General features: G+C 38.0%; 1 protein-coding gene across 2 annotated transcripts in view; it reads right to left on the reverse strand.

Moving 5' to 3' along the window:
* The window catches only part of PRKCH (protein kinase C eta), a 99,908-nt gene that overhangs the window by 60,605 nt on the left and 14,407 nt on the right, over positions 1 to 24,896 (reverse strand). For both annotated transcript variants that reach the window (XM_039319488.1, XM_039319487.1), the window contains exons 2-5: positions 9,756 to 9,819; positions 4,759 to 4,909; positions 2,017 to 2,051; positions 479 to 567 (exon numbers count right to left, since the gene is read on the reverse strand). In XM_039319488.1, coding sequence (XP_039175422.1) covers positions 479 to 567; positions 2,017 to 2,051; positions 4,759 to 4,909; positions 9,756 to 9,819 — 339 coding nt within the window. The remainder of the gene's footprint in view (positions 1 to 478; positions 568 to 2,016; positions 2,052 to 4,758; positions 4,910 to 9,755; positions 9,820 to 24,896) is intronic.

Raw genomic sequence — 24,896 nt, forward strand, 5'->3', positions numbered from 1 at the left:
ATAAATAAAATAGAATAGCAGAACATTCTCTTTCGCTGCACTTGGTTACCTTGTTTTAATTGTTGCTGTGACTGTACACCACCCATTACATTATGTGCAATGAATGGCCATATAAATTTGTTAAATAAATACATTTGATAATATCTTTATTAGCACTGATTGGCTGATAACTTTACCAAGTCTTTACATTGCCACATAAACTTTTCCCAAACCAACAGAGTTAAGTAGCATGTCAATAGAGGATCGTAACTACTTCAAAATTAATCAGATAAAGCCTATTATCTAAGGAGTAATAGATTATGTCATAATGCTGCAGTTGACAGTATATTTAATTAGTCAGATGCTGCTGAGTTTGGTTTTGACACCTGTATATGTTATTGTCTTGATCTGTCTTTAGTAATAGTGAGTCATATCTATTCCAAAGCCATTCCCATAATTAACAACATGCAAATATCCAAATGTGTAGCTGTGACTTTACCTTTATATCCATCTTCTTTTTATTATTCTGACATGTGCAAGCTGTAACTATGAGATGGTGACAACGCTTGTGCACAACACATGTGCAAACTGGAAAAAAAGAAAAAGAAAAAGAAAGCTATCAGAAACTAATACAGAAAAATATGATTTGCTCTTAAATGGACCAGAATTTTAATTGCCTCAGTGTTAGGTCAACATTTTTCCTAGGTAGACTCCAACCTGGCTGGAAAACTCCCTTCAAAAGCACTCATCAAGAGCTCCTCTTCAACCTTGGTTCAAACTAGGACTGGGAGTTTTCAACATTTTAATTAACTGAATAAGGAAGGCTTATCAAATTTGCAGATGTTACAAAATTAGAAGGAATAGTTCATCTTGAGAAAGTCAGCTTTATGTAATTAAGGCAAGAGGCTAGAAACCTGGAATTTGAAAATTCTAGTCTTGCCTTAGACATGGAATCCAGTTGGATTACTTTAGTCCGCCTTGCACTTTCAGCCCTAGGAAGAAGGCAATGGCAAACTACTTCTGAAAAATTTGCCAAGAAAACTGCAGGGACTAGTCCAGGCAGTCAGCAGGAGTCAACATTGGCTTCAAGACACGTACCCAGAGACACATATAGACAAACACACAGCATAATCTAGAACAGTGGTTCTCAACCTGTGGGTCGGGATCCCATTTGGGGTCGAACGACCATTTCACGGGGGTCGCCAAACAACGCAGTCCACCATTTTTCCCCCTTTTCCTTAGCTGTGCTATTCCCTTTTATTCTATTGGCTTTTGAAAGCCAATAGAATAGACTCTCTTGAATAGAGTCTAATTCTATTGGCTTTCAAAAGCCAATAGGAATTGTCCAGGCTATCTCTGCCCTGCTGAGCCCGCCAAAAGTCCCATTCTGCAAATGGTGCTGCATCAGTTGAGTAGTCCTCGACTTACGACCAGTTGAGTAGTCCTCGACTTACGACCGGTTGGGGGTCGCAGCATTAAAAAGGTTGAGAACCACTGATATAGAAGATTGAAAGGAAATTCAATAATATTTTAATAGTCTAGAGAAATAGAGTAATAACAACCAAATGGAATTAACAGAGATCTTTACCCAGGAAAGAGAAATAATGGATTGGGCAAGACTTGGTTTCATAAAATTGTGAAAAAGATGTTGGAATTGTACTTTATCATAAGCTAAATAGGAGTCAGCAACATGAGATGGCTGTAAAAGTCAACTGCAATTTTAGACTGCATCAACAGGCAAACAATTTCCACATCATGAAGAAATCTACCCTATTCTTCATTGGTTGAACTCTACTTTCAATAGTTTATGTAAGACTCGCCACTATACTTTAAGAGAGATTCAGACAACCTGAAGCAAAGAAGAACAATAAAAAGGGGTCAAGACTGGAAACTAACTCTTCAAGCAGAGAAATGTTTAAACCATTTAGTGATCCACAAAAAATTCTCCCACTCACTGCAAGCAGATTATAAAAAAAGGAGAAAATGACAAATGTGTAATGCATAATGTACTGTAACCTTAACAATAAGTTACTGTACCTTGGCATTGGTATCCTTGCTTTCCAAATACTCCCCTGTTGAAGATAAAGCAGAAGCAACATATGACTCAGGATGAGATCAAACACTTCAAAAGTAGGTCAGGTAATCTGACACAAGAACAAAACAAAGGTTAAGATGCAGCTGCAAATGTATATCGTATCAACAATATGGGGAGAGGTAAACTCAGCTTAAACCCTAAGAAGACAAAACTATTGTTCATCCAGAAACATTTAGGCACTCTAGAAACTTTAGTACTAGTGGTGGAATCTTCCTCCCCTTAACACAGCAGGTGTGTCACTGGGGCTTGCCTAGGATTTATAGTTACTATTGGAAGAACAGGTGGAAGTTGTAGCTCAGGGATACTTTGGTCAGGTTTAACTGATGTGCCAAATATGTCTCCACCTGGAGCTGCAAGCCTTTTACCACCCTTTCTTGACTACGGCAATGCACTAGGTGAGACTGCCTTTAAAAATAACTCAGAAGCTACAGCTCACACAGAATGCAGTAGCCAAATTGCTGGTGGGTGGAATCTGCTATTTCAGGATAGAACTTATTTTGCAATGCTGCACCCAGTTTAAAGTGATAGGTATCATTTATGAAGCCCAATATGGCACAGCCCTGGGTTTCATCAAGAACTGCCTTGCTCAAAATGCCTTCCTGTTTTGAACAGTGAGGGAGGCTTGCTCAAGATCCCTTCATTATGAGAGCTGAAAGGGATGTGAACTAGAAGGGATCTCTGTAAGTTGCCCCCATAAGGTAGAACATGCTCCTTTATTCTTGCCATTCCAAAAATCTCTAAAGGACATTTGAACTGATGGACCCAACACAACCATTTCCTTTAATCAAGTAAAACCAATTAGAGGTGATAAGTTTTCATTTATGGGTTGTTTATTTTGCTTTCATTGTTAAATGCCCAGAGTCAATTGATTAGGGTACTATAACATTTTGTAAATAAATTTAAGAATATCTAAAATCCAAGTTTAAATGATGAATCTTACTTCCAATATTGATAAAACTCAGAATGAATTCTGACTAAAATTTATAATCAAAACTTTAAGAAATAAATTTAAACATATACAAAATTCAGTGCAACCTCTTAGTAGGAAGTAAACACCACAAATCTCAGTGAGATTAATCTCAGGAACATGTGGAACATATGTATCGTCATAATTTATCAATCCCATCCTTTCTACAAGAACTAAGATAGAAATCCTGTTAGGTTTAATATAGCTTACTTAGAAATAGATGAGCTTTGGCTTATAGCCACAATGTAGTTTTATTTTAAGGATCAAACTTTATGAACACTAAGCAGTTTACATTATTAACATTTTAAGGATCAAACTCTATGAACACATTTATATACGTTGTAATAAATGTCCCTACACTCTGCTGGCTGACTGGCACCCAAAATGTTTCAACCCACTCCAACAAACAATTTTGCAATTCAATTTTCTTTTTTCAGCTAATGAATAATGGAAATATAATTATGAAAACATGCACTCATTGTTTTGTGCTGAAAAAGTGAGAACATTTCACAGAACTGTCCTGAGTAGAACAATTTAGGATACTGCAAATATCATCCAGTAAGCAGTGTACATTATTAACATTTAATGGAAATAAACATTCTGTTGGCATATGCATTGGAAGCATCTTGGGAACATAACATGGTAGAGGGCTTTAATGACTCTTCTCCTCTTTTGCCAATCAGATCTAGCCAACTGAATAGATAAAAAAGCTTCCATGAAATTCAATGGAAGCTTTTTCACCAATGCAAACAGAGAGGCAAGAGCTCAATCTAGGATTGAGATTGCCATGGAGAAAAGATAGAGGGGAGTCCCAAATCTCCATGCCTGAGTCCTAATTCTATACAGTTATTAGTTGTGAAATTTGTGGTTTGACTAGTTTGCTCCAACCAAAATTATTTTATACATATTATATAATATATAATTAATAATCAATGGTTGTAATAAAACCAGATGATGAGAATTTAACAGAATAACAGAGTTGGAAGGGAAGTGGAGGTCTTCCAGTCCACCCTTTGCTCAAGCGGGAGACTCTATAACATTTCAGACAAATGGCTGTCCAGTCTCTTCTTAAAAACCTCCGGTGATGGAGCACCCACAACTTCTAAAGGCAGGCTGTTCCACTGCATCAACCATCTTAATCACAATAATTTGCATGTGATCACATTCTTCAAAACCTACATGGATTCCACTATCTCCACCTGTACAGGAAAATACCTCCAACTCTTCCCCTGCAGATTTGATAGCGTGCATAGCTTTGATTAAAGCTGCTTTCAGGGAAAGTATCAGAGCTTAAGTCAGTGACTACTCCTGATGTATCCTGTCTTTTTGATCTGAAGCATAATTGTTTCAGGTAACCTGCTCTTGCCTTGTTTAGGGATTAGTCTTCTGGCACTGAATTCAGCAGGTGGCAGCATCTGGCTTTAAATACCTAGCTCAGAAATTAAGCAGGTCAGGCCTGGCTAGTACCTGGAGGGGAGAATTCCAGAGAATGCCAGGGCTGTAAAACTAAGTTGGGGTTAAACACACATCCTGGAAGGAGGTAATTGTAAATCCCTTCTGAACTCTGGCCAGGAAACCACATGGATGCATTTATTAAATCACAAGGAGTTGAGCTCAACCTGAAGTGAACTTTTTACTTAGCAAAAGGGGAGGGAATTATGGAAGTAACTTCCTGGATGAAAGCTCCCATACAAGCCAGTTTTAATTTCAAGCATACCAGATAAATTCCCGACAATGTGAGCAGTACGTTGGTTGCCGCAAATAAGTTGCCATAAACTTGTGTCCATTGACTTGATGAACTCTCCTGCGCAGGGCCCGTTGGCGTTTCCGTGTGAAGTTTTTAAAGATCCTGTCCCTCTGGAGTGTTCCTGAGCACCCAAACAGAGTGGTTAAACAAGTGAATAAATTGCTGCCTATCATTCAAATGTTACGACTTTTCTATTGCTGTTTTCCTTTAATTTTCCACCCATATTTATCCCAAAACAATTTATCTTTAACTTTCCCCATTACTTTGCAGTATCCTGTCTCCTTTAGTTATCACTTCATTTTCCCAGTTAATCTGTTAGCAAACCTTAAAGCAGGGCTCCTACCAGACTGCGTGGGCTTCTTCTAGTCAATCTTATTTTTAGTATTCTTTTCCTTTGTTTTCCATCTCCTGTTTGAAGTCTCAGTTTCTCTTTCATACATCAAAACGCAGAGCTTGATTTAAGTGTAGGCATATGAACCAGTTTTACTCTTTTGGTGCTAAAATGCCTTAGATCACAATTGACAAAGTCATATCCTTTAGGTCTCATCAGGGTCTCCTTAATTCAGGAAGTAGCAATTCCAATCTTTATTCCATATGAAGTATTTTGAATATTCAAATATTTCCCAAAAATGCAAAACATTTCATAGTACATTATATTTACTAAGGCTTCCCTTGATTTATTTTTTTAAAAAACCTTGAATTTATGTTAATGTTGTTATTGATTAAATAAACTCAACCACAGTTCCTGGAATAACATTTTAAAAAAAGTATTCCTGAACTGAATAGTCTTTTTTCCCTTTAAAAAAATCTCAGCATTAATTTCTTCCAGTTCTTCAAACCAGCTATTTTAACATCCACATGGTGCATATTTCCTACTTTTACAAGTCACATGGTTTATATGCTGGATATGGCTTCAAGGTTTCGGTCCAGTGAATTAATTTGTAAACCAGTTTTCTTTAGAAGGAAAGATAAATGTTATTTCTCTCTCCAAATCACATACAACACCACAAAAGAGACAACCATAGGAACAGTGAGGTGGTGATAAACTTAAACTGGCATTGGGTGCCCCAGAACCTTTCCAAGACATTGAGTTGCTTGGGGGCATATCGTTCATTTGAACCCTTACCACCTCCATCCACTTTGTCCTTGATACATCCTATCTTGATATATTTTTTGCTCCATTGTCTTTGTCCATTGAAAATAACAGCCTCAAATACTGAAACAATCTGCTACTATATTTTATCTGATTCATTTTGCTACCTTGAATGAAAAGTCTGGACTCATCTCTTCATTCCAAATTCTAAACTACACATCACATAGCCCACCACCTTGTGGAAGGTCCAGGGCCACTGCCCCGATTGAAAAAGACTCTGATATTCTCTATTATATTTTGTAAGATCAAGACTGGGACTATGAACAAACATAATTGTCAACAAGAGCAGAATCGCTGCAGACCATGCATGGTGAAGGACATGAATAACAGCCATTGGTCTTATTGACTATAATGTCCTGTAAAGGAATTTGGAGTTGACTTTTTGGGAGAGAACAAGAAACCTGTTAGTGGGGGGGGGGGAGAGTGAATCATTATGAAGGACTTGGTGAAGAAATTACACAGTTCAGTGAAGGATGTATGAAAGAGCAATTCAGAATAGTCCCACTTTCATTTTCTTTGGTATAAAATAGAACAGTCAGAAATTTAGAACAGGCTTTCAAACTTTTGCTCATTTGACCTACAACAATGAAGCAGCAGTCCCTGCTTCTTGATCTGGCTTATCTGGAAGGACTGACATGAGATTTGATATACGTGGATGTGTTAGGGAAGCCTGCAAGAACTTGTACACCTCCAATTCTGTATTTACACCCTAAATTAGCCAAGCAAGATCCCTGTTGAGGCCAAGCCATCCAGACTCAGGAACAAGGACAAGTTTTGCTTACTGCTGATGTCTCCAGGTTCAGCCTTCAGTTTTCCACACTGAAGTGCTTGCTATGCATTTATTGTTTCATAGGTGAATTTATAGAGCAAGCAGAAGGAAATAATTAAGCTAAAGCACAGTCACTTAGATCCAACTTGATTCTACAGTGGTTACCATCCTATTTTTAAAATGTTAATTCTTTATTTGAAAAGCTAACAGGTACAAGTCTAGATTCCTTCCTTTACAGAAGGAAACTGAAGATGACAACCCTGGCTTGCAGTCTTTCCTCAGCTAGGGCAAGATGTCTGCATTTCTGTTCCATAATAATAATGATTTCTCATTGGGTACCCATATATAAAATATGTATAGGAAAATTTCATGCAAACTATATTCCCCTTTTTCTTCTTTTCAGCAACATGGAAGTGGCCATTCTATTCTGTTCTTTTCATAATCTGGTTTTCCGTGTAAAGAAGTTCCCATTTTCATAAGTGAGTAAACATGGCAGGTCAAAGGGCAGCAGGAATAAATCATGTCTAGCATTCAACATTTCATCACAATACTCCTAACTTTGCAAAATGTACAAGGTGACCAGGACACCAGTTTGTTTTTCTTTTGTTTAACAGCACTTTCTGTCTCTCCCCCACCCCACCGCCAAAGCAACACAGCTCTTTCTGCAGAGGCTGCTTCTCCTTTGCAGCACCTTCCGGGAATAACCACACAATCACCCATTTTTGCTTCTAAATAAAAGACCAAGAGGCCTGGCCACTTTATGCATTTTCAAATGTGGGTCTGAACTCTTCTCTTCCTGTGTAATTTCTTACACATTTTTAGTAATTTTATCCTTTTGACATAATAAACATTGCAATTAGCAGCATTTGTTTACAGAGAGCATATGGACCTGCAGTTTGTGCGTCCCTCCTTTGTAACTTGATTCATTCCAGGTTTCAAGTTCATCCCAGGCTTAGATTGACAACCAGCTCCTGTTCCCAGATCAGCTGCCTGATACCAAAACTTTGCTGAAGGTTGAGATGACTCAGCAGCCTTCAGTCCTCAATCTCTTTATATGCACTTCACTTCGATCCTCATAGAATGGCATACACAAAGCTTCGTTTTCAACCAGCAACTCAACAGCTTTCTTCAACAAACACAGTGAAAGGTTGGGCTTATACTGAACTGAAAACAGGACTGCCTACTCCTGTGCCTTTAGAAAACTGCTGCTCCCCTCCTGAGTCACTAACTTTCTTCTCCTGCAACATCCTGGATTCTCCCCAAGGAATCCAGTGCCAAAGAAAGCCCATCCCAGGCTGGCAGAGTTGCATACTGTAGTGAGATTTCGATATGGAAATAAGATTGTAATACAAGTTTCTCTAGTTACACATTGTTTACTGTATATCTTCTTCCTCTCCTGTGCTCTCCCACACACAGAAGAATGGAAGTAGAAATACTTTTCTCCAATTTGGATTCATATGGAAAATTCACGGTTTGGGCAAAACCTTTTAATTCAATCCCATCTTTAAATTATAGCAGTTTTTTTTCTTTATAGAAACACTACCTCTAGTTTTTTTTTTAATAATGACAGCTTGTTCAAAAGCACATCATCCTGCCTACTTCCTTTCTTTTGTAAAAGTTTGTCCCTTCCTGCTCAGGATCTGCTATAGAAAAAACGGGGGGAAATAAAAATTATTTGGAGCTCTCCTTTTAATAATTCTTTCCGTAAGAAATGGAGATGTAGAGCAATGTATATTGAGTGTGTCTGTACATGCATAAATCTCCAAGTTGGTAGAAAGTGAACTGCAGGATATTGCAAGGTAGAGATTGAGGCTTGCATAGAATATCATGAGTGTGCTTGAGGAAAATCTGGGTTTTAAGGTAAGACTGGTAGCTTAATCTATAGCTTCTCTATCTATAGAGTAAGAAAGGAGATAGATACAAATGGTAGGAGTAAGTAAATAAATGAAATGACTCATGAGAAAGCCTCCATTCATCAAAGCTATGATTGGTGAGGGAAATCAATCAATGACCTTTCTAGTGATGGCATATGGAAGAGTGAATTAACAAATGAAAGGAAGAAATCTCATAAGATATCTCATGTATTTGTGAAATTAAGAGAAAAGGAAAGGAGAAGTCTAAAAGAAGGTAGCCTGAACTTTTTGGAATGGCACTGATGAATTACCCGCAAGGAAGTAAGATGTATGGCAAAGAGTACAAACTGACATCATCAAGGATATTATGGGCCTGCAAAAAAGCAGGTCCACACTAATTATTGATTATACCACATCTGTGGTAGAACAATCCATAACAGTTCAAAAACATCACTATAACTGAAACTCCCATCAAAGTTCATCCAACCCCTGTTGCAAGATGACCTTCAATCACCAAAGATCTTCCAGAAGAAAGATGTCTTCCCTGCTTTCTAGATGGCCTGTACCAAGGAGGTTAGTGAAGGAGACACATTAGAAATTAGAGTTTCCCTATGGAGAAATGTCAAATATATCACTAACTAATTGCAATTTCACATTAACCATGAGAAATGCAATACAATGTGTTTGTTAAGTTCTGGAGAAGGTAGAAGAAAGCAGCATTGAAGAGGGTATAAGGCAGTAGGGCAGGCTTATTTTGGCAGTAAAAAATGTTGCTATGGTTTCAGTCTAGGGTGCAATAAAGATTCTAATTTAACTATATCCTGGGTTTGTCTGAGAAGTTTCAAAAAGCCCAACTAAGAGCGAAATGAACAACTAGATATGTGAGCAAGTCCGTAGTTTAGATCTTCCTATGAATTACAAATCTGCTTAGAGGTCTTAATCAACCATTGTTTCTCAGCTATCCTATAGTGAAGATAAGGCTCGGTGTTCTGAACCCAACTTAAGGATTTCTGAAGATGTCCAATGCAAGTTTTCCTCCATTCCAACAAAGTATGCATAATTTGGCAATTATGACATTCTTCTGTTTATTCAATATTTATTATTTTACATCTGTTGCAATTGGAGCTTAATGACATACTATGGTGTGTGGAATAACAATTATTAGAGAGAAAAGATGCAGTATTCCTCTTACCTTCGGTGAAGCTGCCTGAGAGGGTTATTGCTATAAATATTTTCCCTTCAGGTTCCAGGTCCACCTGCAAGAGAAGAGAAGAGAGAGAGAGAGAAATTGTCAAATGTGCTTTGGAAATAAAAAGTCCGTATTAGGTGTATCCCCATTAATAACAATTTGACAATGACCTGGAAGATAAGACCAAGTGTGGATGCTAAGAATTAGAGTTGGATCTGTGTTCAGGATTTCACCATAAAAAGTAGAGGCATTTATCTAATGAGGCAGGTTCATCCAAGCAATTAAACAAATGTGATGTTGCAATATAAGCACCTCCCTTATCTAGATACATATCACAATGCATGTACAAAAGTGGTAGAGACTGCCTCACAACATTGTGATCATTTCAATATTTGATCCCCAAACCCTATGGATACCCATCCAGAAAAGTTCTACATTAACTGTAATCCCTGTAATATAGCTATTATTACTGTGGAAAGCATTTGAATTTACCCATGCACAAGCAAAGCACTCCTTCTTGGAAAAACTGTCCCTACTTGTCTGCATGTGCATCCATAATTATTTTGTTTAGTTGGTGATCTCAGTAAAAGGGCTGTCTTTGTAGTGACAAAAACATTATAGAAACTTGAAGTGAGTTTTAATACACCAGATGGGGGTTCACTTACATGAGCATTCATGAAGCATCTCTTTTGAATGGATGGCAAAGTCTTAAGCCCTCATACCTGAACCTAAAAAAAAATCTGTATTTGATTGGTAGGGACTGTAAGCTATTAAAACCCCTGGAAGTTAGCCAATAAATATATTGTACATACCACAGTAAATAGAAATAATATATAAATTAATCAATAACCATTCCCCCAAACAAGCAAACAAAAAATAAACACTAAACCCAGATGTCAATCAATCTACAATTGAGCATGTTTGCATTAGAAGTTAGAACATCTTGATTGCCAAACCTCAAATTCACACACAATATTTCAAAGAAAAGAACAGTGCACTGTTTAAGTCTATAAAAATTTACATCTTCAGTCAAGATGTATCTACTCCTCAAGAGGTTGAGATCCTAAAGCAATCTCTACAGCAAAGATATTTTGGATTACAACTTTCAAAATAAATAATCAGAGGCATACTTGCTGGATACCATGTTCCCTACACCATGTTCCCTACACCATGTTCTAAGCCATCTTTCTACACAGGATGCTTCCCAAATGCATTGACTTTACAATTGTCATTGCCTCTAAGAGCATATAGACCTCTATATATGGATTGTGAGAATTGTATTCTCAGTATCTAGGGGAATATTATGCTGAGGAAGGCTCCTCTGGAGTATTATTTATTTATTTATTTATTTTTAAAATTTATAAGCCGCCACACTCCCGGAGGACTCTGGGCGGCTAACAATAAAAACACATAAAACATAACAAAACAAACAGTACAAGAACAGTCATCCAGGGGTCAGATTTTATAGACCCCAGGCCTGCCGGAAAACCAGGTCTTAAGCAGCTTACAGAAAACCAACAGGGTGGGAGCAGTCCTAATCTCCGGGGGGAGCTGGTTCCAAGATGTGGGCGCCATCACAGAGAAAGCCCTCCTCCGCGGCCCCACCAAATGGCACTGCTTGGCCGATGGGACCTGAAGGAGGCCCAGCCTGTGGGATCTAACCGGACGAAGGGAACTATGAGGTAGTAGGCGGTCTCGCAAATAGCCTGGCCCTGAGCCATATAGGGCTTTAAAGGTAATAACCAACACCTTGAATTGGACCCGGAGACCAATAGGCAACCAGTGCAGCTCACGGAGGATAGGTGTAACGTGGGTGTATCGAGGAGCACCCACTATCACTCGCGCGGCTGCATTCTGGACCAACTGTAGTCTCCGAATACTTTTCAAGGGTAGCCCCATGTAGAGCGCGTTGCAGTAGTCCAGGTGTGAGGTGATGAGGGCATGAGTGACTGTAAGGAGAGTCTCCCGGTCCAGGTAGGGTCGCAACTGGTGCAACAAATGAACTTGTGCAAAGGTCCTCCCAGCCACAGCCGTCAAATGATGTTCCAAATTCAGCTGTGGATCAAGGAGGACACCCAAGTTGCGAACCCACTCCGAAGGAGGTATATTTTCCCCCGAAAGAGTCAACACTGGACAGTCGACATGGTCCTTGGGAGGCAACATCCAAAGCCACTCGGTCTTGTCAGGATTGAGCCTGAGTCTGTTAACCCCCATCCAGACCCTCACGGCTTCGAGGCAACGGCCCATCACATCGGCCGCTTCACTGAGAGAGCTCAGGGAGGAGATATATAACTGGGTATCATCAGCATACTGATGAAACCTCACCCCGTGCTGTCTGATGATCTCACCCAGCGGCTTCATATAAATGTTAAATAGGAGGGGGGAGAGGACCGACCCCTGCGGCACACCGCATTCAAGGGGCCTCGGGGTTGACCTCTGCCCTCCCACCAATACCGATTGCGACCGGCCAGAGAGATAGGAGAACCACCGTAAAACGGTGCCTCCCCCTCCCACCCCTTCAAGTCGTCGCAAAAGGATACCATGATCGATGGTATCAAAAGCCGCTGAGAGGTCAAGTAGCACCAAGACAGAGGAATAACCCCTGTCTCGGGCCCGCCAGAGATCATCCATCAGCCCGACCAAAGCGGTTTCTGTGCTGAAGCCGGGCCTGAAGCCAGATTGAAAAGGGTCTAGATAATCCGCTTCATCCAGAGACCACTGGAGCTGGAGCGCCACCACTCTTTCTACAACCTTCCCCACAAAGGGGAGATTGGAGACTGGACGGAAGTTATTTAAGTCAGCCGGGTCCAGGGTAGGCTTCTTGAGAAGGGGCCTCACAACTGCCTCCTTCAAGGATTGCAGGAAAGACCCCTCCCTCAACGAAGCATTGATCAACACCTGGAGCCAGCCTCGTGTCACCTCCTTGGCAGCCGAGACCAACCAGGAAGGACACGGGTCCAATAAACAAGTGGAGGCGCTCATTGCTCCCACTGCTCTGTCAACATCCTCAGCAGTCACAGACTCAAATTCATCCCATAAAACTGAGCTAAGACCTGCCCCAGTCATCTCAGAAGGCCCTGCCCAATCGGAGTCTAGGTCTGTCCGAATCCGAGCGATTTTGTCTGATAGGAATTGCACAAATTCCTCCACTCTACCCTGTAAGTATGTAAAATCTAATGCATTTTCTAACTCATTCCTAGCATTTAGACTCTAAAAAACAAACCAAATGATTTGGAGGGGAAGGAAGGTTATTTTACCATATATAATACTGATATAAGTAAATTCAGATAATTCTAGCTTGAATAAAGGCTTCCAATAAGGAAGCCACACCCACTCATCTTAAATCTTCTCATTCCCACCTGCCCCTGCTCCCCAATTATTACAAATCCAAAATTGGCAAAATAAAATGGTAGTAGGAATGTACTGATAGAGAATGGTTGTAAAATCAGATCCGGTCACACAATGACTTATGATAGAAATTCCGGCCTCCATTGTGATCCCAAGTCAAAAACTACCTGGACTGTGTCAGAATCCTTGTACTTATAAAATGTCAAAAACAGTTTGATACGTGTGTGTGTGTGTGTGTGTGTGTGTGTCTCCACTGTTTTGCAGTTTAGACAAAAAGACAACCCAAAGTGATTATATTTCTATTAAAGAAAATCAGCCCTTGTTTTCCACTAAAAGTTCATGTTTTTAACAACTCTTTACTCAAAGATTGCAGAATTGGGAGTTTTGTTTCTCATTCCATTTATAGCAATTCCAAAAATGTCTGCTGAAGTTCAAGTCACCCCATCACATGCCTTCTATAAAAAGCTTCCTCTTATTCTTCTTGATAAAAAAAATGTTGACAGCTAAATGTAAATATAAATCTAACACACCACGTGTAACATTGGCAACAATTAAAACAGTCTGAAAATAGGGTTCTCTGGTTAGGTGACTCAGTGATTTCCAACAGCCATTCCTCGTGGCTGAACTTGCAACTAGATCCAAAATAAGCATTCTGATAAGCCACTGTAAAAGGGGAAGGAGCAGTCAACACAATTTGCAAACTCAGTTTAGTATGGAGAGAAATGCACAGTAGAACCACTTATGAATCCTCAAGTTTTAAAGTATGGTTTGATGTCAGACTTATGGAAACAATTACTACCACCAGCACCCAGATAACAGATGAGTAAAATTATGAGCTCTAAATATGCAACCAGAGCAGTGAAAAGTTTGACTACAAAATAATCCCTGTAAAATTCAGTAATATTTAAATTACTAAGTAAATTCCTGTTTAAGCCCTATAAAACTTCAAGATAAACCACTACAGAAACTTTTTTCTCAGATGAATGAATTTTTCTCCTTTCTCATAGAAAGCAATGAGGCAATGTCTCTGATGTTACAAACCATGCCAGAAATGAGGGAATGGGGATTTCCAGTGAGAATTCATGGTGATCTAGACTTCTCTGAAGGAGTAAAGATGGCATTGCGACAAGACTCACAGCTAGACAGAGATTTCTGGTTGGCCAAGGTAAAGGAAAGATCCCAACAGCTGCTTCTTGTGAGTAAACTGCAGGAATGGAGGTGCTTTGGAATCAAGGAATTCCCACCAAGTTCCCAGCTTCGGTGTAGCCTTATGGACACAAAGTTCTGCCAAGCTTCATTTCTTAATCAGTTTTGGATATTGCTTCTTAACTGCTTTTCAACTATTAAAAATCTTTCAAACAATGTGCACCAGGAGCTTCCTTTAATCCTTAGAAAAAGAAATTTTAAAGTTAAGTAAGAATATTTTAAAAACATTTTTTTAGAATAAACAGTAAATAGCGTTGATTTTGGAAAGTTATAAATAAACTAACGGTCCTGATGGATTTGAAATAAGGTTTTGAGTAATAACAATCCTTCCCATGGGAAAATGCTCTTGTTTTGGAATTCTTAAAAGAAAATATGATAGGATGAGAATTTGAATGTTGGACACTAGAAGAAATCAGAAAACACTGAAAGTCCCAATTAAAGGAGAAGTATGCATATATTTGATTTACTAACACAGAATGGAGCAAAATACTTTAACATACTGTAGCATGTTTGTGAAATATGGATCCAGAAATTAACCTTAAAAGTGTCTACCATTATAAATGGACTGATTTTAAAAGATGTTTTAGAAGAGGAACAAGTTTTACCAGATAAGAATGAGTCTGATATGAAAATGGATTAAAAAACTGACAAGCTACAAGAATGGTATGGAAAAAGATGTTAAACTGGATATATAAATCAAAGCAGTTGATGTCATAATTAAAAAGAATGTACAAATGTCAAACCAAAAAAAGCAACTTGGATAACTTCCTAATATTGGATTTCCAAAAGACTTCTGTTAAAGATATAGAGAATTTAATGAAGAATTTAATAAGAAGAAATTTCCTGACCAAATAATTAATCAGTGGAATGAGTTGCCTTCAGAAATTGTGGACGTTCCAACACTGGAGGTTTTTAAGAAGGGATTGAACAACTATTTGTATAAAATGGTACAAGGATTCCTGCTTAAGCAGAGGGTTGGAAGAGAAGAATATATATTCTTTTTCTTTGTAATATGCTTATTTTTATATTTTTCTTTCTATATCTCTTTTTTCACACTTTCTTATTTTCTTTTTATTCTTTTATTTTTTGTAATGTCTATTAGCCTTTAATGATTTGTCTTAATGCTTAATAAATTATTAAAAATAAATGAGGGAAGGGATAAAACAGAGCCCATGGTCAAACAATAAGCGCTATTTGAAGTGACAAAAATATACCACAGAGGGTTTATACTTTGTGTATTCCTATTCATCTCTTTTTTAATGCAGCAAGTTTAGAATTTATCAACTTATTAAAGTGAACTGCTGTCATAACCAACCATTTGAAATTTATTTCAAATGAACAAGATTAGCCACAGATGGTCTGGAATCTGATGGCCAGAAACTATAATCTAAAGAAGAAAGAGCAGCTTCTGAAGCCTTCCAGTAATAGAAGAGACAAATGAGTAAGCCTGATGTTTGCTCCTGATTTTTATTTTCACACTAAAACACTAATTTCCAATTTAGAATTCCCAGACTACAATTGTCATGGCTCCCAGATGGAAATAACAAACCAAAACTCTCCCTTCATAAAAATTCCAGTTTGTATTTTCTTTTGAAGCCTTCATTTTTTTCTTCTTTTGCATTGTGACCAGCTATTGTTCAAGTTAATAACTATTTTGCTGAATTCATTTAGAGATTTTTCTATTCTGCAACATATGTGCCAAGTAGATCCATTGCCATGTGCGACATTCCAATTACAAATTGACAAGCAAACAGTTGACTAATATAGACTGCTTCAGAAAGTAATACAGCACAGGATGCATTGCATAGTACACAAACACACCAAGCAAAACACTGGGACTTTGGCAGTCTGCAGTAGTCTGGAAATAAGAACAATCTTCTGGATGAAGATAAGGACACTCCAAATATAAGGGGTCATAATCTCCTTCAATTGCAATGTAAAAGTACTCCTCGATTTATGATCACAATTGAGTCCAAAATTTCCATTGCTAAGCAAGTGAGTTTTGCCTCATTTTATGCCTTCAGTTGTTAAGTGAATCACTGCAGTTTAGTAACACAGTTGTTAAGTGAATCTGGCTTCCCCATTGACTTTCCTTTCAGAAGGTCGCAAAAGATGATCACATGATCACTGCAACTATCATAAATACATGTCAATTGCTAAGTGTCCAAATTTTGATCATGTGATTATGGACAGGCTGCAACACTCATAAATGTGAAAAAGGGTAATAAGTCACTTTTTTCCAGTGCTGTTGTAACTTCAAATGATCTGTAAACAAATGGCTGTATGTCAAGGACCACTTGTACACAGATAAAGTAGCATGGCAGATTATCCTATTATCACTAGATGCATCACGCAATCTAAAGAGTAAATTTATAAGCAGAATTAGCAAAAGATATTAATCTTAGATGTGGGAATCCAATATCCAACGTATTATATAAGTAATCCTGAAATGTGCTCGCCAAATCATATGCAGCCCCACTGGCCCACTTGGTCCAGAGCCAATACATGGGCTGCTTGCCCAATCAAGGAACATAGGTATATACTACTTGTGCATAAATTTGATGCAATTCACATTGGCTGCTTTTCCGTTTCTTTTTCTTCTATTAATCTGTCACACAAAAACGAGGGGAGGCAAACCATATGACGTACTAAACAATCACAGATTCTAATACTTGTGTTAGTAGAATCCAAAGTTCATTTTGAATATCAGTTTGGTGTAGTAGTGAATGTGCTGGCCAAAAACCAGGAGATTGTGAGTTCTAGTCCTGCCTTAAGTATGAAAGCCAGCTGGATGATTTTGGGACACTCTGTCTCTCAGCCCAGCCCACTTCACAGAGCTGTTGTTGTGTAGAAAAACAAGGAGGGAATATCAGCTATATATTCCACCTTGAGTTACTTATAAAAGTAATAAAGTAATAAGGGCAGGATAAAAATCTAATAAATAAATAACAAAAAATAAATACTTGGCTCCCCAATGCTATATTCCATCTACCAAAAGCATTTAGCTGCCCAAGTTATGTGGGGTCACACTTGGCTATTATTTGGGCAGGAGGAAATCCCAAGTTTGCAGACTAGATTGGAAGTGAGAAAACATCTCAGAAAATGCAATAGCAAATAATTTTTGTATTATTGACAAGAAAAAGAAACTGGTATGTCCATGTAATCACCAGACTATTGCATTTAATTTAGCAGTTCAGAGACTGTTTATAAATTAGTAAATTTCCTGGTTCATGTATCACTTCTATTATGAAGTCAGAATACTGTCTTTCTCCACCCCTAAGCCTCAAATCTCCATCTGCAACATAGGGCTAATAAATATAATGTAATTATTCAGATTAAATGGATGCATTCCTCTAAAGTATTTTGTCAAAATATTACCAGCCTGCAGACAAAGATTCGTCAGAAACACAAGAGTGGAGAAGGCCGGCATATACCTTTTGCTCATCTCATCCAATATTTTCCATTTTGAGAGTCAAACCTAATGTGACATTTCATGTACTTTTGTAGTAAGATGATTGATTTTTATTTTACAACACAAAAACATCAACTGATGGGGCAGATAATTATTTGAGTTATTTCTCTCATTCTTCTCTGATAGATCCGAGAAGAAAAACCCTCCTCTGAAGCTGACAGTTGCATCAAAAAGACATTTCTGTCTTACTAAATGGTGTTGAGCCACGTGTAATGCCTCGTTGCCTATATCTGTGATTGGCAGGGGCTGTCTAGAATCTCACACCAAGAATGGGCTAGAAAAATATTATACATCACAATCAAAGTATGGAATAAAAAAGTCATAATACCCAGGTAAGGCGACTATAATACTATACTGCAAAACAAGACAAAAATAATCTTATAGTTTATAGAAAAATGACAATCTCCATGAATTTGCTTATTGGTCTTAAGTTACTCCAGTCTTCCTAACCCAATGATGGCAAACCTGTGACATGCCGTGTCATTTTTGATGACATGCCAGGCCTCTGGATATCTGAAAGTCATGCAAGAAGGCCCTCTAAAAAGTGTGCAAAAATTAGACTTGCTCTCCTGCTCTTTTTGGAGGCTGCAAGATCACACAAAAGCATTTTCTGAAATTTCTGGGCCTTGTGCAACCTGGAGCTGCTTCAGATAAGCAGACAGATTATTATTTTCAGGTCCTGCCACAAGTACATCATACTTACCATGAGGGAAATAAAAGCTCTAAAAGCTGGGTTTCTCAGAAGCTAAATGTTGTGGCTTTTGCCACAATCTCTTAAAAATGCAGCATTTCTCCTCTAGGGAGATCTATATTCTTTAAACTCAGAGTATGCATCTTCCTAACCTAGGCAAAAACCAGAAGACTGGGTGAGAAAGAATATGTCATTCATTTTTCCTATTTCATCACTTCTTTCCTAGGTGAGCACAGTGCTTTTACAGTCTAGTTTCTGGAAATATTTTAAGTAAAGGTACTAGGGAGTAAACAAAACATTTTCTGCATGCAAATGCTAAACTTGATACCTTGAAGGCAAGAGGTAGGTGGGAGACAGGCAGGAATAGGCAGTCTAAATGGAGCTCAGTGTGCATTTGAAAAATGAACTGTTCAGATGGAAGTACAAAGCCTGGATTATAGAGCTGATGCAGCTACAATGATTCTTGGTGTCATTGCTAGGCTGGAAACTCTCTCCATCACAGCGGCATTAAAAGACAGCAGAGATCATGTCAATGGTTTCTTTTATCCAGAGGTTGCCACTATAAACCCACTGGTATTGCACTGCTGGAGCTCTAGCTAGATTCTAAGCACTTGAGAAATAAAATATGGGCATGTGTTTTAGCTCTTTCATACACTATCTTATGCTACAGCATATTATTTTTCCATTTGATTCAGTATGGCTGGCAATGGACTAGCAAAGGAGGGGGGCAGAGGGTATCAGGTCAGCATACAAAATGTCCCAGTTTCAATCTGTCCCATCATGAGTGTCAACATGGCAGATAATTAAAAAAATCATACATGATGGAGAACTGAAGTCAATATTCCCAAATTGTTTATTTGCAGATGAATGCTGTTTCATTATCCTCTGCCACAATGGTCATTTCATCTGGTGCCCAATACATCTGGAAGGCATCAGATGTTAGTAGGTGAACAAAGAAAATTCTGGGTACATTAATGAAAATGAGTATCCCACAGGACAAACATCCCCCTCCAACTGGCTTAAATACCAACTGCTTAGTCCTTGGCTTAGTTTGCACTTAAAAACTGTCCAGATTTTGAATAAACTTTCTACTTTTTAAATTTCTGAGCTAAGAGAAAAACAGGCAGAAACAGTCTCCCTAAGCACTGTTTTTCCACAGAGCCTTGTGTGCATAGGAAAAAAAATCATTACCATCATTACACTGATTTTCCCTTGACAGACTTCCCTGTTTTTGTGCATGCTGTTCTGTGTGTCTATGAAGATTGAGGAGAGGGAAAGGAAGTCAGTTGGAATTTATTTTTACATTAGGCCAGCAACATTTATATTTCTCTTTACAGATTGCTTTTGTCTGATTGGTAATTCTGCAGGGTCAGAATGTTTCATCATTCCATCATTAAAGTTCCATCATTAAATCAAAGCTAGTTTGGTGGGCCTTGGACAGAGGCAGTGGTGAGATTCAAATATGTGAACAACCGGTTCTCTGTGTGGATGCCACTTCCAGAAGTCCATTCTGAGCCTGGGCAACAAAAAAATTAGCTACTGGTTCTAACAAAGTAGTGCAAACTGACTGAATCCCACCACTGGACAGAGGTCTTCTCAGTAGTACAGCAGCCCCCCCCAATCCAGATGGCCCCAATTCTGCTAAGCTTGAGAAAACCCGGCTCTTTCAGCAAACCATGGGACAGCAGGGAGAGTTGTAACCACACTTTTTGAAATCGATTGTTTGCTTTTAGGCTGCTTATTTCCCAAATGCAGAGTGTTAAGCTTAGTACTGAATCTTTTCTTTGTTGCTGTCATTTGTAAAAGGCTGCCTAGAGCTGCTACAGTGATTGAGACATTTTATAAATTGATTACATTAAATAAATATGTTTAAATTAAAGTAGAGTAATTTAGATTTCTAAACATTTTTAGAAAAGATATTCAGATGCTGTGGTATATCTTTACCTACAGAGATAAGAGTCATGCAAGGAATGATATTCCCTGTGAGACACTATGGAAGTGATTGTTGGTCTTTGAAGAAGCAACACAGAAAGAGTATTGATGCTTTTGAACACTAGTGTTGGACAAGGCTCCTGGAATGCCACATATTCCATATAATCAATCAGGTCATTTTAAAATTATACCTCTTTATTTTCAGTGGGAGCTTTAATAGGGACAACTGGATTCCAAAAATTGAGTGATGCTACTAAAATAAATAAATATAAATATAAAAAGGATTAATTTCCTGAATCCTTTGGATTCTGATAATCATAGTTTCCAATATGACAAATTTCATTAAAAGGCATAGGTTTCCATGTAGTTCAAGAAAGCGTATGCCTTTTAATAAAAATTAGCTGGTCTGAAAAACTGCTACAGCAGTCCTTCTGACTTCTGGTTCAGATATAAAATAGAAATTAACTAGACAATTAACCGAGGAGCTACATAACCATAGTCCACAAACATGAGGTGCACATAGCTAATGTAAGATGTGACTCTTATATAAACCAAACATCTTATATTATACGATCTTTTTTCTTTCTTTCTTTCTTTTTCTTTCTTTCTTTCTTTCTTTCTTTCTTTCTTTCTTTCTTTCTTTCTTTCTTTCATTATTTTCTTTCCACATTAATTAAGGTTTAGCTACTAGCTTTCATTTGCTCCTCTCATCTTCATCAGTATAAGAAATATTTTAATGGAAAAATGCCAAGTTTAATTGTCTCACACCAACTGGTTGTACTTGATCTTCCACTTCAGTGGATCCTTTGTAAAAATACCAGTATCTGCCCGCTTCTTAGCAAGAAGTGTTGCATGCGTGTGTTTATGTGTACTGGAAATCCTCTGCTGCTGATGACTAATTAAGAGTTTCTATTACGTACAACATCAAATCAAATGCATGATTAACAGGTTCTTTCAGTTTGGTCAGACACCTGTTCTTTGGGGGTTAACTGGCTTTTAACTGATGTATTTAATCAGTAAAGGAATTACTATTCTGGAAAAAGACACAAAGGCCACAGATTTGGCACGCAAATGTCAAAGTCAATCTTATCAGACATATCTGCTAATACAAGAGTAGTGGTGAAGTGTCCACAGATAATAATGTGTCCCCAGACACATCCTTTGATACTCCCAAAGGTCCCTCTCCTAGCTTCCTTTACAAAAAAAATAAATAAGAAAGATGAATAGGTAAATACCTTGCAATCAAAGCAAATATACGTGTTTCAGGATAATGTTGAAGGACATGATCTGAGTCAGTCACCGAGACCAGAGGTTTATTCCTCCAAGCTTTCAAACTTGTGCTAGAGCTCATCCTCCAGGACCTTCTCTCTCACACACACACATTCTGTATGTTTGGGAAGCTGGGGTACCACCATATCTCCAATGCCAACTCCTACTCTAAGTATATGTTCTCTTCCCAGTCATTCCTAGACACTCAAAAATGTTTTTGTTGTTGTTGTTACATTGTTTCCTGTGCCTTCAGGTCAGTCTTGACTCTCATGATTACATGGACAAGCTCATGCAACTTTCTTAGTAATGTTTTCATGCAACTTTCTTAGTAATGTTTTCAGTAGTGGTTTACCTTTATATTTTCTCTAAGGCTGAGAGAACCTAACAAGCCCAAAGTCACCCAGCCAACCTCTGTTAGGATTGGAACTCATGGTCTACCAGCTTCTTACCTAGAACCTTTAATAATTACAATGAGTTAGCTCTCCATATCAGGAATAACGGATGACAGAGCCTCATACACTTTGCACTTGTTAAGGTGCTATTGGATGATGCCACATAACAGCAATGGAAATACTTACTGGAAGTACTATTAAAGAGTATTTAAGCAGTCCATATAATATAAATGAGAAGGAAGGACTCACTGGAGAAGAGCCTAATGCTGGGAAAGATTGAGGGCAATAGAAGAAGGGGATGATAGAGAATGAGGTGGCTGGATGGAGTCACTGAAGCAGTAGGCGTGAGCTTAAATGGACTCCAGAAGATGGTAGAGGACAGGAAGGCCTGGAGGAATGTTGTCTATGGGGTCGCGATGGGTTGGACACGACTTCGCAAGTAACAACAACAATAATATAAAAATCAAGACAGTGATGCAGGAACACAGCAGAAAAATGATTATTAAGGCATTTTTGTGACAAAACTCTTAGTTTGGAGCATGATGTGGTGGCTAAAAAGACAAATGTAAGATTTGGGATATATCAAGAGTAGCATTGTTTCCAGGCAACAGGAAGAAATTATTCCACTCAAGCATGGACATAAACATATTTTTAAAAAGTCCAGACATCCGGAGTCAGTGTGAGGAACAAGAGCAGGAATGATCAAAGACCTGGAAATTAAATCCTACACAGAGCAGTAGAGAAAACGTAATGTTTTGAGAATAGATGATTCTATAGACGAGAAGGAAAGCACAGTGTTGCATGGAAGCTCATGACCTCTTCTCTGTGATCATTAAACACAGGACATGAAACAATAGATTCAAGTAGCAGGAAGACAGATGTTAACTAAAAGTTAGAAAAAACTTGTTAAAATCAAAAGAACCAATTATGAAGGGATTTATCATATCCCTACCCTTACCTAGATATATTCAAATAGTGGTTGGATTGATATTTTTTAGAAATGCACTAGATCCTTCACTGAGCAATCAGTTAGGACCAATGGTTTATTTAAACTGTCTCTTCCACACTAGGTTTCTATGTTAGATGGTTATATTGTTTCAAAACAAAATAAGCCAAATAGAAGATAATTTTACAAAAATTAGTAGTCTGCTATCTGAATACCAGAAGTTCAGAAACATGAATGTATGAGTGTGCTGAAGTGTGTGCCATTTCCTTAATAATCATTTTCAAGGCTTCTAGAGGCATCTGTGGGAACAGAATGATGGACAAGATCCACTATGGTGTTTATATTTTTGTATACAATGAGGCACACAAGCCTGAAATATCTTTGATTAAGCCTATACCTATATATATATATATGTGTGTGTGTGTGTGTGTGTGTGTGTGTGTGTATGTATGTATATATATATATATATATATATATATATATATATATATATATATATATATATATATATATATATATACATACACACTCTGTCATGTTAAGTGAATGAAATATGTCCTTCCCCAACCTGGTATCCTATAGATATGATGGACAACCAGTGGTGGGATTCAAATATGTGAATAATTGGTTCTCTGTGTGAATGCCGCTTCCGGAAGTCCATTCTGGGCCTGGGCAACAAAAAATTAGCTACCAGTTCTGCTGAAGTGATGCAAATCAGCTGAATCCCACCACTGACTACAACCTACAACTTCCATCATCTTCAAGAAGTATGGCTATGTAAGCCATCATGAACATGCTGGCTGGTGATGACAGGATATGAAATCTCATGTGGAAATTGGGAAGTCTGATTGATTTATTGAAGTTATCCAAGAGGTATAAAATAAGGGAGGAGGACTTCCTCATCAGCTATTCTTTAAGAGAAAGGGAGATGCCATCTGATTTTCATTTTCCGGAGCAAACATAGATTCCATTTTCTACAGTATAAATTTTCAATCTGTTTTATGTCAGTGAACAAAATCAGAACTTCTCAAAGAAGAATTTTGCAAGTGGTAGAAAAACAAGGTGCCAAGACTCATTAGTGAATGTAGCCTTCTTTAATGGCACCATATTCCCACAGCTCCAAGGGCTGTGGAAAGAACACAATTGTGTATGTGTATAGATATATAGATACACATACTAAATTTGTACTAAAATTCAAAATCTAGAAAAAAAAATTAAGTACACAAATGGGAAAGTTGCTAATGTCATAAAGATAAGGAAAAAAGCCTTTAATGCTTAAAAAACCAGATTCAGCTGACATCCATATCACTTAAAATGCTTCTGTACTTACAATCAGTAATCAAAATTTCTTTTCCAGCCCTGAACATAATGAAGCCATACACTGCCTTCCCCCTGCCCTCCCACACATACTTTGTTTTCTCTGAGACTGTTACTCAAGAAATCTGTCCAGCTTTTGTGGAGAGTTTCACCCTACAACAACAATCTACAGTATTCACATAAATTGCCTGCACCACTTGATAAACCTGTTTGATCAGCCCCTTGAAGCCTATTCCAAAGGAGCTCAGAGCAAAATGTTACAAAGCTTTTTATTAAGAGATCTAATTCAGCAGCCACTGACTTCAGTGACAGCACTAGAGGCAAATGTCATGTGAATTTCCGCACTTCTTCCACCTATTATATTTTTATATTCTCTCATGCAACAGCAAGTGGATTTTACATATGATAAATAAATAAATGTTCTGTATCTCCATCATCTATGAAGCTAACTATGATTGTATTCTATGACTGAATGTTCCCCTTCCTTTAAATCCCTACACACAGAAAATTAATAAATCAAGAAGAAGAGTTATATATTAGTTCTCCTCTAGGCAAAAAATAAAATTCTATG

The sequence above is a fragment of the Crotalus tigris genome, unplaced genomic scaffold (genome assembly GCF_016545835.1).
Source record: "Crotalus tigris isolate CLP2741 ecotype Arizona unplaced genomic scaffold, ASM1654583v1 scf7180000023598.3388751, whole genome shotgun sequence".
NCBI classification, from domain to species: domain Eukaryota; kingdom Metazoa; phylum Chordata; class Lepidosauria; order Squamata; family Viperidae; genus Crotalus; species Crotalus tigris.